This window comes from Panulirus ornatus, chromosome 13, assembly GCF_036320965.1.
Source record: "Panulirus ornatus isolate Po-2019 chromosome 13, ASM3632096v1, whole genome shotgun sequence".
Lineage (NCBI taxonomy): Eukaryota > Metazoa > Arthropoda > Malacostraca > Decapoda > Palinuridae > Panulirus > Panulirus ornatus.
Window position 1 is genome coordinate 347326 of NC_092236.1, and position 14188 is coordinate 361513.

Sequence of the window (14188 nt, forward strand, 5' to 3'; positions counted from 1 at the left end):
CACCAAAACTGCTGACACACTCACTCAACTGCTCCCAAAACACTTGCCTCTTATGGTCTTTCTTCTCCTGGCCAGGTGCATAAGCACCAATAATTGCCCATCTCTTGCCATCCATTTTCAGTTTTACCCACATCAATCTAGAATTTACTTTATTATGCTCTATTACCCACTCATACAACTGCTTCAGGGGTAATGCTACTCCTTCCTTGGCTCTTGTCCTCTCACCAACCCCTGACTTTTATTATTATTATTGTTATTTCTTTATTATACTTTGACGCTGTCTCCCGCGTTAGTGAGGTAGCGCAAGGAAACAGATGAAAGAATGGCCCAACCCACCCACATACACATGTATATACATAAATGCCCTCACATGAACATATACATACCTATACATTTCAACATATACATACATATACATACAAAGACATATATATACATTCATACATGCTGCCTTCATCCATTCCCACTGCCACCCTGCTACACATGAAGTGACACCCCCCTCCCCCGCATGTGCGCAAAGTAGCGCTAGGAAAAAACAACAAAGGCCACATTCGCTCACACTCAGTCTCTAGCTGTCATATGTAATGCACCAAAACCACAGCTCCCTTTCCACATTCAGGCCCCTTAAAACTTTCCTTGGTTTACCCCAGACACTTCACATGCCCCGGTTTAATCCGTTGACAGCAAGTCGACCCTGGTATACCACATCATTCCATTTCACTCTATTCCTTGCAAACCTTTCTCTCTCCTGTATGTTCAGGCCCCGATCGCCAAACCATTTCAAAACTCCGCTTCTGCTCTCTCAACCACGCTCTTTTTAGTTTCAACACATCTCTCTTACCCTTACGTTACTTACTCGATCAAACCACCTCACACCCACACATTGTCTCTCAAACTTCTCATTTTCCCAGCACATCCATCCCGCCTGCGGCACGAACTCTATCCATAGTCCACCGCCTCGCAACCATACACTATTGTTGGGAGACCCCACTAGTCTTCAAACATATACCCTTTTTTGCTTTCCACGAGATAATGTTCTCGACTTCCACACATTCTTCAAGGCTCCCAGAATTTCGCCCCCTCCCCACCCTATGATCCACTTCCGCTTCCATGTTTTCCATCCGCTGCCAGATCCACTCCCAGATATCTAAAACACTTCACTTCCTCCAGTTTTTCTCCATTCAAACACATATGTATGCTTGTGTATTCCCAGTCATCAGTCTTTTTTCAGCACACAACTCCACAAGCTCTTCACCATTTCCATTCATAACCCTGAATACCCTGTGCACACCAATTATACCCTCATCTGCCACTTTACTCTCTCGCATTTTATCACCCATCAGTTATACACCAAAACTGCTGACACACTCACTCAACTGCTCCCAAAACACTTGCCTCTTATGGTCTTTCTTCTCCTGGCCAGGTGCATAAGCACCAATAATTGCCCATCTCTTGCCATCCATTTTCAGTTTTACCCACATCAATCTAGAATTTACTTTATTATGCTCTATTACCCACTCATACAACTGCTTCAGGGGTAATGCTACTCCTTCCTTGGCTCTTGTCCTCTCACCAACCCCTGACTTTTATTATTATTATTGTTATTTCTTTATTATACTTTGACGCTGTCTCCCGCGTTAGTGAGGTAGCGCAAGGAAACAGATGAAAGAATGGCCCAACCCACCCACATACACATGTATATACATAAATGCCCTCACATGAACATATACATACCTATACATTTCAACATATACATACATATACATACAAAGACATATATATACATTCATACATGCTGCCTTCATCCATTCCCACTGCCACCCTGCTACACATGAAGTGACACCCCCCTCCCCCGCATGTGCGCAAAGTAGCGCTAGGAAAAAACAACAAAGGCCACATTCGCTCACACTCAGTCTCTAGCTGTCATATGTAATGCACCAAAACCACAGCTCCCTTTCCACATTCAGGCCCCTTAAAACTTTCCTTGGTTTACCCCAGACACTTCACATGCCCCGGTTTAATCCGTTGACAGCAAGTCGACCCTGGTATACCACATCATTCCATTTCACTCTATTCCTTGCAAACCTTTCTCTCTCCTGTATGTTCAGGCCCCGATCGCTCAAATCTTTTTCTCTCCATCCTTCCACCTCCAATTTGGTCTCCCACTTCTTGTTCCCTCCACCTCTGACACATATATCCTCAATGTCAGTCTTTCCTCACTCATTGTTATGAATTATATTATTAATGAGAACATGTCTCTTATGCTTCTAGCTTCCTAAGCATGGAAGAGTAATGTTTCAAGTCTTGTTTTTGAAAAACAAAATCCTGTCAGTGCTTGTGGTTAACCTTGGGATGTGCTTAAGAATGACTATCTTCATAGGAAAGAGTCTTACGTTGTTAAAGTAGGTTTTCTGGTTAATCCTCTCTCCAGCTACATCAGGTAGTTGATTGACTGAGGAGCTAAAGATATTTGCATGTGGTAAATTGATGAGATTTTCAAGCAGTTCTTTCTTCTCCAACAGCGATGTCTCAGCATGATGGACCGAGGCTATGTATTTGGGCTGATCAAGTTGTACCTGGAGCACTTTAGTCCTGGTGATCCTATAGTTCTCCACATGTACAAGTTCATTCTCTTGCGTGTAGTATGCTCACATGAGCATTTCATACCTCTCAACCTTCCCATCTTCAATACCCCTCACAGTATAGATGCCAAAAAACCAAAATTACGTCATGGTAAGATGTTATTATAGTGTATTTAACAGTAGATTGTTTAACTTAAAGATTATTTCTCTTAAAGGATCTCAGAAAATGGGTGAATGAAAATTTACTAGAGAATAAGAGCTGCTTTGGAAGGAATGAGCAGATTCTGAAAGGTGTTCTGTGTGAAAAGTGAGGGTGTCTAGGGTGAGAAGGTACTTGTGTAACAGGTTGACATTTATAAGAGCTGGAGACAGTACTTTAGAAAACTGATGGGTAATGATATAAGAGATGGAAGTATTTGTTCATTGTGCATGTAAGGTTTAGGAGGTAAGATAGGTATGGGGAAAGTGACATGTTATGAAATAGGTGCAGAAAGTGGTTATGCAGCTTTAAATGTAAAACCACTAGTTGTACATTGGACAGTTAGTGATCTTCAGATGACAGATCTTGAAACAGCTTGTGATTTGTAATGAGAAACTGTAAATGGCATGGAAAAATAGGTCATAAGACAGATGATTTGACAGAGGCAAAGATTTTTCTCCTGAGTAGAGGTAAAAGAATTAAAATCTGTTGTAAGATCTAAAGAAAAATGTCCCTATGGCAGTTTCTTAGGAGCGTGGTGGGATTTTGACTGATTGTATGAAAAGAATTACAGCACACTTTGTAGGTGAGGAACAAAGATTGATTAGGAAGGGAGTATTTCTTAGGCAATTGGGCATCCCAGCCCATTACTAGTCTTCTGTTGGGTTTCGGAACTCCACCTCTGCAGACTTATATTTCATGAAAGTTGTATGCATACATGCACTTAACACACCATATAGATTAGGATGGATTGATTACTCATTCATTTTTCCCCTATGATCTTTTATGGAAGTGGATGTGGCAAAATGGATAGTTCCTCTGATAAGTGTAGTTGTTGAACAAGCTCTTGCAAAGGGATAAGGAATGTGAGGATGTGTATGAGACCTAATATTACGCTGTATTGTGAATATTGCCATTGTAGTCTATAAGTAGGAGAAAGGCATTTTTGTAGAAATGCTCTGTGAAATAATATGAAATTACATATTGTCCAAAATGATATTCCAGGTACAGATGAATTCCACTTGAGTACAGACTTCAACTCTCATCACTTTCTTGTGGGTGCACTGCTGAGTGAAGTTCGTGCTGCCCTTGGGGAAGTGGTAGAAGTGCAGCGAGTGGCCATTGGTGTACTCCGAGACTTGCTTGCCAAGCATGCTTTTGATGATCGTTATTTACAATCTGTAAGTTTGCATAGCCTGCATATTGATATAATGAAATGCGCCATTTCCCACAGTGTCTGTTTTATATGCTTCTTTTTTTAATACAATATTGCTTCTGTTATGTATAATGCACTAAAACCAGAGCCTGTTTCACCTTTTATCTAGTGAATATTTCCTGGACTAGATGATGTTCAAAATCTGTTTCCAGGATTTGGGTGGGCAAAAAAGTATTTAGAAAAATTTACATGTAATTAAGTATAGTAATTTCCTTACTGTTTAAATCTCTTGGATGTAAATGTACTGAGAGGAGCAGCTGGTGGAATGTGTGATCACTGTTGTGGAGGTGAGGGTGAAGATCTGTTGAAAGGTGAGAGCAAATGAAGTGAGGGAAGTGGGTCAGGAATGGGTTGTATTTAAGGATTTAGTGATGGCAAGAGATGCATGTGGCATGCAAGAGGTGGAAGGTGAGCAGATTAGAAAGGGTAGTGAGTGGTAGGGTGAAGAAGTAAAGTTGCTAGTGAAAGAGAAAAGAGAGGCATTTGGGCAGTACTTACAAGGAAGGAGTGCAAATGACTGGAAGATGTTTAAGTGAAAGTGGCAGTTCAAGAGGAAGGTGCAGGGGTTGAAAAAGAGGGCAAATGAAAGTTAGGGTGTGAGAGTATAAGTAAACTTTACAGACAGTAAAAAGATGTTTTGGAAGGAGGTAAATAATATGTGAAAGAAAAAGAACAAATGGGAACATTGGTGAAGAGGGCAAAAGAGAAAGAGATAATGGCTAGTGATGAAGAGGACATGGAATGAGTATTTTAAAGGATTGTTAAATGAGTTTGATTATAAAATAACAGATGTAGGGTGTTTAGATTAGGATGGCATTCGAAGTGGGGGAATCATGGAGAGTGGTTTCGAGAAGAGAGAAGAGGTGGCGAAAGCCTTGCACGAGATGAAATGTGGCAAGGCGGCGGGATTGGATGGTATTGCAGTTGAATGTATTAAGAAAGAGGGTGACTTCCACACATTCTTCAAGGCTCCCAGGATTTTCGCCCCCTCCCCCACCCTATGATCCACTTCCGCTTCCATGGTTCCATCCGCTGCCAGATCCACTCCCAGATATCTAAAACACTTCACTTCCTCCAGTTTTTCTCCATTCAAACTCACCTCCCAATTGACTTGACCCTCAACCCTACTGTACCTAATAACCTTGCTCTTATTCACATTTACTCTTAACTTTCTTCTTTCACACACTTTACCAAACTCAGTCACCAGCTTCTGCAGTTTCTCACATGAATCAGCCACCAGCGCTGTATCATCAGCGAACAACAACTGACTCACTTCCCAAGCTCTCTCATCCCCAACAGACTTCATACTTGCCCCTCTTTCCAAAACTCTTGCATTTACCTCCCTAACAACCCCATCCATAAACAGATTAAACAACCATGGAGACATCACACACCCCTGCCGCAAACCTACATTCACTGAGAACCAATCACTTTCCTCTCTTCCTACACGTACACATGCCTTACATCCTTGATAAAAACTTTTCACTGCTTCTAACAACTTGCCTCCCACACCATATATTCTTAATACCTTCCACAGAGCATCTCTATCAACTCTATCATATGCCTTCTCCAGATCCATGAATGCTACATACAAATCCATTTGCTTTTCTAAGTATTTCTCACATACATTCTTCAAAGCAAACACCTGATCCACACATCCTCTACCACTTCTGAAACCACACTGCTCTTCCCCAATCTGATGCTCTGTACATGCCTTCACCCTCTCAATCAATACCCTCCCATACAATTTACCAGGAATACTCAACAAACTTATACCTCTGTAATTTGAGCACTCACTCTTATCCCCTTTGCCTTTGTACAATGGCACTATGCACGCATTCCGCCAATCCTCAGGCACCTCACCATGAGTCATACATACATTAAATAACCTTACCAACCAGTCAACAATACAGTCACCCCCTTTTTTAATAAATTCCACTGCAATACCATCCAAACCTGCTGCCTTGCCGGCTTTCATCTTCCGCAAAGCTTTTACTACCTCTTCTCTGTTTACCAAATCATTTTCCCTAACCCTCTCACTTTGCACACCACCTCGACCAAAACACCCTATATCTGCCACTCTATCATCAAACACATTCAACAAACCTTCAAAATACTCACTCCATCTCCTTCTCACATCACCACTACTTGTTATCACCTCCCCATTTGCGCCCTTCACTGAAGTTCCCATTTGCTCCCTTGTCTTACACACTTAATTTACCTCCTTCCAGAACATCTTTTTATTCTCCCTAAAATTTAATGATACTCTCTCACCCCAACTCTCATTTCCCCTTTTTTTCACCTCTTGCACCTTTCTCTTGACCTCCTGTCTCTTTCTTTTATACATCTCCCACTCAATTTCATTTTTTCCCTGCAAAAATCGTCCAAATGCTTTTCTCTTCTCTTTCACTAATACTCTTACTTCTTCATCCCACCACTCTCTACCCTTTCTAATCAACCCATCTCCCACTCTTCTCATGCCACAAGCATCTTTTGCGCAATCCATCACTGATTCCCTAAATACATCCCATTCCTCCCCCACTCCCCTTACTTCCATTGTTCTCACCTTTTTCCATTCTGTACTCAGTCTCTCCTGGTACTTCCTGACACAAGTCTCCTTCCCAAGCTCACTTACTCTCACCACCCTCTTCACCCCAACATTCACTCTTCTTTTCTGAAAACCCATACAAATCTTCACCTTAGCCTCCACAAGATAATGATCAGACATCCCTCCAGTTGCACCTCTCAGCACATTAACATCCAAAAGTCTCTCTTTCGCGCGCCTGTCAATTAACACGTAATCCAATAACGCTCTCTGGCCATCTCTCCTACTTACATAAGTATACTTATGTATATCTCGCTTTTTAAACCAGGTATTCCCAATCATCAGTCCTTTTTCAGCACATAAATCTACAAGCTCTTCACCATTTCCATTTACAACACTGAACACCCCATGTATACCAATTATTCCCTCAACTGCCACATTACTCACCTTTGCATTCAAATCACCCATCACTATAACCCGGTCTCGTGCATCAAAACCACTAACACACTCATTCAGCTGCTCCCAAAACACTTGCCTCTCATGATCTTTCTTCTCATGCCCAGGTGCATATGCACTAATAATCACCCATCTCTCTCCATCAACTTTCAGTTTTACCCATATTAATCGAGAATTTACTTTCTTACATTCTATCACATACTCCCACAACTCCTGTTTCAGGAGTATTGCTACTCCTTCCCTTGCTCTTGTCTTCTCACTAACCCCTGACTTTACTCCCAAGACCTTCCCAAACCACTCTTCCCCTTTACCCTTGAGCTTCGTTTCACTCAGAGCCAAAACATCCAGGTGAATTGTGTGTATGGGTATATATGTATGTGTCTGTGTTTGTATATATATGTGTACATTGAGATGTATAGGTATGTATATTTGCGTGCGTGGACGTGTGTGTATATACATGTGTATGGGGGTGGGCTGGTCCATTTCTTTCGTCTGTTTCCTTGCGCTACCTCGCAAACGCGGGAGACAGCGACAAAGCAAAATAAAAAGATAAATATATATTTTTTTTTTCTTTTTTTGCTTTGTCGCTGTCTCCCGCGCCTGCGAGGTAGCGCAAGGAAACAGACGAAAGAAATGGCCCAACCCACCCCCATACACATGTATATACATACGTCCACACACGCAAATATACATACCTACACAGCTTTCCATGGTTTACCCCAGACGCTTCACATGCCCTGATTCAATCCACTGACAGCACGTCAACCCCGGTATACCACATCGCTCCAACTCACTCTATTCCTTGCCCTCCTTTCACCCTCCTGCATGTTCAGGCCCCGATCACACAAAATCTTTTCACTCCATCTTTCCACCTCCAATTTGGTCTCCCTCTTCTCCTCGTTCCCTCCACCTCCGACACATATATCCTCTTGGTCAATCTTTCCTCACTCATTCTCTCCATGTGCCCAAACCACTTCAAAACACCCTCTTCTGCTCTCTCAACCACGCTCTTTTTATTTCCACACATCTCTCTTACCCTTACGTTACTCACTCGATCAAACCACCTCACACCACACATTGTCCTCAAACATCTCATTTCCAGCACATCCATCCTCCTGCGCACAACTCTATCCATAGCCCACGCCTCGCAACCATACAACATTGTTGGAACCACTATTCCTTCAATCATACCCATTTTTGCTTTCCGAGATAATGTTCTCGACTTCCACATATTCTTCAAGGCCCCCAGAATTTTCGCCCCCTCCCCCACCCTATGATCCACTTCCGCTTCCATGGTTCCATCCGCTGCCAGATCCACTCCCAGATATCTAAAACACTTCACTTCCTCCAGTTTTTCTCCATTCAAACTCACCTCCCAATTGACTTGACCCTCAACCCTACTGTACCTAATAACCTTGCTCTTATTCACATGTGTACGTGTAGGAAGAGAGGAAAGTGATTGGTTCTCAGTGAATGTAGGTTTGCGGCAGGGGTGTGTGATATCTCCATGGTTGTTTAATTTGTTTATGGATGGGGTTGTTAGGGAGGTAAATGCAAGAGTTTTGGAAAGAGGGGCAAGTATGAAGTCTGTTGGGGATGAGAGAGCTTGGGAAGTGAGTCAGTTGTTGTTCGCTGATGATACAGCGCTGGTGGCTGATTCATGTGAGAAACTGCAGAAGCTGGTGACTGAGTTTGGTAAAGTGTGTGGAAGAAGAAAGTTAAGAGTAAATGTGAATATGCACACATATACATGTAAATTATTTATTTATTTATTTTGCTTTGTCGCTGTCTCCCACGTTAGCGAGGTAGCGCAACAAAACAGACGAAAGAATGGCCCAACCCACCCACATACACATGTATATACATACACGTCCACACATGCAAATATACATACCTATACATCTCAATGTACACATATATATATACACCCACAGACATATACATATATACACATGTACACAATTCATACTCTCTGCCTTTATTTATTCCCATCGCCACCCTGCCACACATGGAATAACAACCCCCTCCCCCTCATGTGTGCGAGGTAGTGCTAGGGAAAGTCAATAAAGACCCCATTCGTTCACACTCAGTCTCTAGCTGTCATGTAATAATGCATCAAAACCACAGCTCCCTTTCCACATCCAGGCCCCACACAACTTTCCATGGTTTACCCCAGAATCTTCACATGCCCTGGTTCAATCCATTGACAGCACGTCAACCCCAGTATACCACATCGTTCCAATTCTCTGTATTCCTTGCACGCCTTTCACCCTCCTGCATGTTTAGGCCCCGATCACTCAAAATCTTTTTCACTCCATCTTTCCACCTCCAATTTGGTCGTCCACTTCTCCTTGTTCCCTCCACCTCTGACACATATACCCTCTTGGTCAATCTTTCCTCACTCATTCTCTCCATGTGACCAAACCATTTCAAAACACCCTCTTCTGCTCTCTCAACCACACTCTTTTTATTTCCACACATCTCTCTTACCCTTACATTACTTACTCGATCAAACCACTTCACACCACATATTGTCCTCAAACATCTCATTTTCAGCACATCCACCCTCCTGCGCACAACTCTATCCATAGTCCACGCCTCGCAACCATACATCATTGTTGGAACCACTATTCCTTCAAACATACCCATTTTTGCTTTCAGAGATAATGTTCTCGACTTCCAAACATTCTTCAAGGCTCCCAGAATTTTCGCCCCCTCCCTCAACCCTATGATTCACTTCCACTTCCATGGTTCCATCCGCTGCCAGATCCACTCCCAGATATCTAAAACACTTTACTTCCTCCAGTTTTTCTCCATTCAAACTTATGTCCCAATTGACTTTACCTTCAACCCTACTGTACCTAATAACCTTGCTCTAATTCACATTTACTCTTAACTTTCTTCTTCCACACACCTTACCAAACTCAGTCACCAGCTTCTGCAGTTTCTTACATGAATCAGCCACCAGCGCTGTATCATCAGCAAAGAACTGACTCACTTCCCAAGCTCTCTCATCCACAACAGACTGCATACTTGCCCCTCTTTCCAAAACTCTTGCATTCACCTCCCTAACAACCCCATCCATAAACAAATTAAACAACCATATTAAATGGATAGAGTTGTGCGCAGGAGGATGGATGTGCTGGAAATGAGATGTTTGAGGACAATGTGTGGTGTGAGGTGGTTTGATCGAGTAAGTAATGTAAGGGTAAGAGAGATGTGTGGAAATAAAAAGAGCGTGGTTGAGAGAGCAGAAGAGGGTGTTTTGAAATGGTTTGGGCACATGGAGAGAATGAGTGAGGAAAGATTGACCAAGAGGATATATGTGTCGGAGGTGGAGGGAACGAGGAGAAGAGGGAGACCAAATTGGAGGTGGAAAGATGGAGTGAAAAAGATTTTGTGTGATCGGGGCCTGAACATGCAGGAGGGTGAAAGGAGGGCAAGGAATAGAGTGAATTGGATCGATGTGGTATATCGGGGTTGACGTGCTGTCAGTGGATTGAATTGGGGCATGTGAAGCGTCTGAGGTAAACCATGGAAAGCTGTGTAGGTATGTATATTTGCGTGTGTGGACGTATGTATATACATGTGTATGGGGGTGGGTTGGGCCATTTCTTTCGTCTGTTTCCTTGCGCTACCTCGCAAACGCGGGAGACCAAAAAAAAAAAAAATAATAAATAAAAAAAAAACTAAATTATTAAACAACCATACATATACATGTATATACAGGAAAATGAAACACAATAATTTTCCAAGTCCACTTTTGTGTAGTCATCACATCATCAGGAGAGATACAAGAATGAGATAGAAGACATAGAACGGTCAGTCGATATACAAAGAAGAGTTGTAGCTAAGATGCCATCGGTAAATAAGCTTTACCATATGGTGGTTTTTGGGTTGGTGCATTCAGGTCTGGCAACATGCCTGTCATGTACTAGATCACATGCACCACTGTGACCTCTTGTCATACATATTCATATCAGCATATACATATATACATGCATATACATGTAAACATTTCATGCCTGCCCCCTACTTATGATCTGTATGACTTATGACCATCAGTACATACAACCGGAAAAAATATCAATTAAACCATATTATATTTTTTTTATTTATTTTGCTTTGTTGCTGTCTCCCGCATTTGCGAGGTAGCGCAAGGAAACAGAAGAAAGAAATGGCCCAACCCACCCCCATACACATGTATATACACACACGTCCACACACGCAAACATACACACCCATACATCTCAATGTACACATATATATACACACACAGACACATACATATATACCCATGCACACAATTCACACCGTCTGCCTTTATTCATTCCCATCGCCACCTCGCAACACATGGAATACCATCCCCCTCCCCCTCATGTGTGCGAGGTAGCACTAGGAAAAGATAACAAAGGCCCCATTCGTTCACACTCAGTCTCCAGCTGTCATGCAATAATGCCCGAAACCACAGCTCCCTTTCCACATCCAGGCCCCACACAACTTTCCATGGTTTACCCCAGACACTTCACATGCCCTGATTCAGTCCACTGACAGCACGTCAATCCCGGTATACCACATCGATCCAATTCACTCTATTCCTTGCCCGCCTTTCACCCTCCTGCATGTTCAGGCCCCGATCACTCAAAATCTTTTTCACTCCATCTTTCCACCTCCAATTTGGTCTCCCACTTCTCCTTGTTCCCTCCACCTCCGACACATATATCCTCTTGGTCAATCTTTCCTCACTCATTCTCTCCATGTGCCCAAACCATTTCAAAACACCCTCTTCTGCTCTCTCAACCACGCTCTTTTTATTTCCAGACATCTCTCTTACCCTTACGTTACTTACTCGATCAAACCACCTCACACCACATATTGCCCTCAAACATCTCATTTCCAGCACCTCCACCCTCCTGCACACAACTCTATCCATAGCCCACGCCTCGCAACCATACAACATTGTTGGAACCACTATTCCTTCAAACATACCCATTTTTGCTTTCCGAGATAATGTTCTCGACTTCCACACATTCTTCAATGCTCCCAGGATTTTCGCCCCCTCCCCCACCCTATGATTCACTTCCGCTTCCATGGTTCCATCCGCTGCCAGATCCACTCCCAAATATCTAAAACACTTTACTTCCTCCAGTTTTTCTCCATTCAAACTTACCTCCCAATTGACTTGACCCTCAACCCTACTGTACCTAATAACCGTGCTCTTATTCACATTTACTCTTAACTTTCTTCTTTCACACACTTTACCAAACTCAGTCACCAGCTTCTGCAGTTTCTCACATGAATCAGCCACCAGCGCTGTATCATCAGCAAACAACAACTGACTCACTTCCCAAGCTCTCTCATCCACAACAGACTTCATACTTGCCCCTCTTTGCAAAACTCTTGCATTCACCTCCCTAACAACCCCATCCATAAACAAATTAAACAACCATGGAGACATCACACACCCCTGCCGCAAACCTACATTGACTGAGAACCAATCACTTTCCTCTCTTCCTACACGTACACATGCCTTACATCCTGGATAAAAAATTTTCACTGCTTCTAACAACTTGCCTCCCACACCATATATTCTTAATACCTTCCACAGAGCATCTCTATCAACTCTATCATATGCCTTCTCCAGATCCATAAATGCTACATACAAATCCATTTGCTTTTTTAAGTATTTCTCACATACATTCTTCAAAGCAAACACCTGATCCACACATCCTCTACCACTTCTGAAACCACACTGCTCTTCCCCAATCTGATACTCTGTACATGCCTTCACCCTCTCAATCAATACCCTCCCATATAATTTACCAGGAATACTCAACAAACTTATACCTCTGTAATTTGAGCACTCACTCTTATTCCCTTTGCCTTTGTACAATGACACTATGCACACATTCCGCCAATCCTCAGGCACCATATACGTAAATATAAAAATTTAGCTTTGTACATTCACCATTGCTAATGGCTGTGTGTGTATGATAGTGATTGTCAGACAATATCCTGGTACTGTGTACATCACATCATCTCTCTCAGTTCTCGTTCTCAGTTACCATTCAATAAGTGTACATTATTCAAGTGAATCTAGTGAATTTTTGTGCTGGATTGAACCATTATTGTATTAAACCTCAAAGATGATGAGCAAGAGGAAAAATCCATTACGTTGATAGATCTGGCAAGAAGCCGAGGAAGACGCTCAGTTTGGAATTGAAAATGAAGGTAATCACCCACTATGAAGGAGGAAAAAAGTTAATGCAATTGCATGTGATCTACAGTTGTCCCATTTGATAGTCTCCACAATTTTAGAGGACAAAGAAAAAATACAAGAAGCAATGAAAGGTTTGGCAAGTTTGAAGTTTATGATAATAACAAAGCAATGAAAAGGGCCCATCCATGAAGGCTAGAAGTCGTGAGACTTTGAAGGAGTGAGTGGGTGAGGATTACATTGAGAACTGCACAGCAAGTCATGGTTGGTTCTGTAAATTTAAAAGGTCATGGTTGGTTCCGTAGATTTAAAAGAAGTTATAGCTTGCACAATATTCGAGTCACAGGCATAAGAATTTGACATGCCATGCTGACATACATATGACTTACGTCCATTCCGACCAGTTGGTCAGGACAGAGCTCGGACGTATGTCAGGGATAGATAGTACATATTCGTACTTGCTCACAACTTCATCCTCCAGTGCCACTCTACCCCACAGGAAACAGCATCACCACTCCCTGCATCCGCAAGGTAGTGCAGGAAACACAAAAAAAAGGCCCCACCCACTCACGCTCATATTCCAGGGGTAGAGGAGAAAGAATTCTGCCTCTTTTCCCTGCATGTTGTGTTGTAGAAAGGTAGTAAAAGGAGCAAGGGTATGGTGCTGGAAACTCGCCTTCCTGTATTTCAATTTTTAAGAGAGATAAAAGAAGAAGGAGCCAGGCAGGGAGTGCTAATCCTCCTTGAAGGCTCAGGCTGGGATGTTATCATGAAATCGGATAATCATCCCCTTTAGCATTAGATTGAAGTAGTAAGTTGCAACATTAGGCATGAACACTAGGTAGACATAGTCAGTAGGAACAATAGGGCCTACAAGAACCTCTGAGAACACTGCGTTAGAGTTTCCCTCTGCCAGTGGCCTGCTAAGACTAAGAAGTGGCACTGGAATTCACTAGTTATAGAGAATTTTATG

The 14188-nt window shown here is 42.5% G+C and overlaps 1 protein-coding gene across 1 annotated transcript in view; it reads left to right on the forward strand.

Moving 5' to 3' along the window:
* The window catches only part of Ziz (dedicator of cytokinesis protein Ziz), a 526511-nt gene that overhangs the window by 258455 nt on the left and 253868 nt on the right, over positions 1 to 14188 (forward strand). The window contains exons 19-20 of the mRNA XM_071669140.1: positions 2523 to 2733; positions 3787 to 3962. Coding sequence (XP_071525241.1) covers positions 2523 to 2733; positions 3787 to 3962 — 387 coding nt within the window. The remainder of the gene's footprint in view (positions 1 to 2522; positions 2734 to 3786; positions 3963 to 14188) is intronic.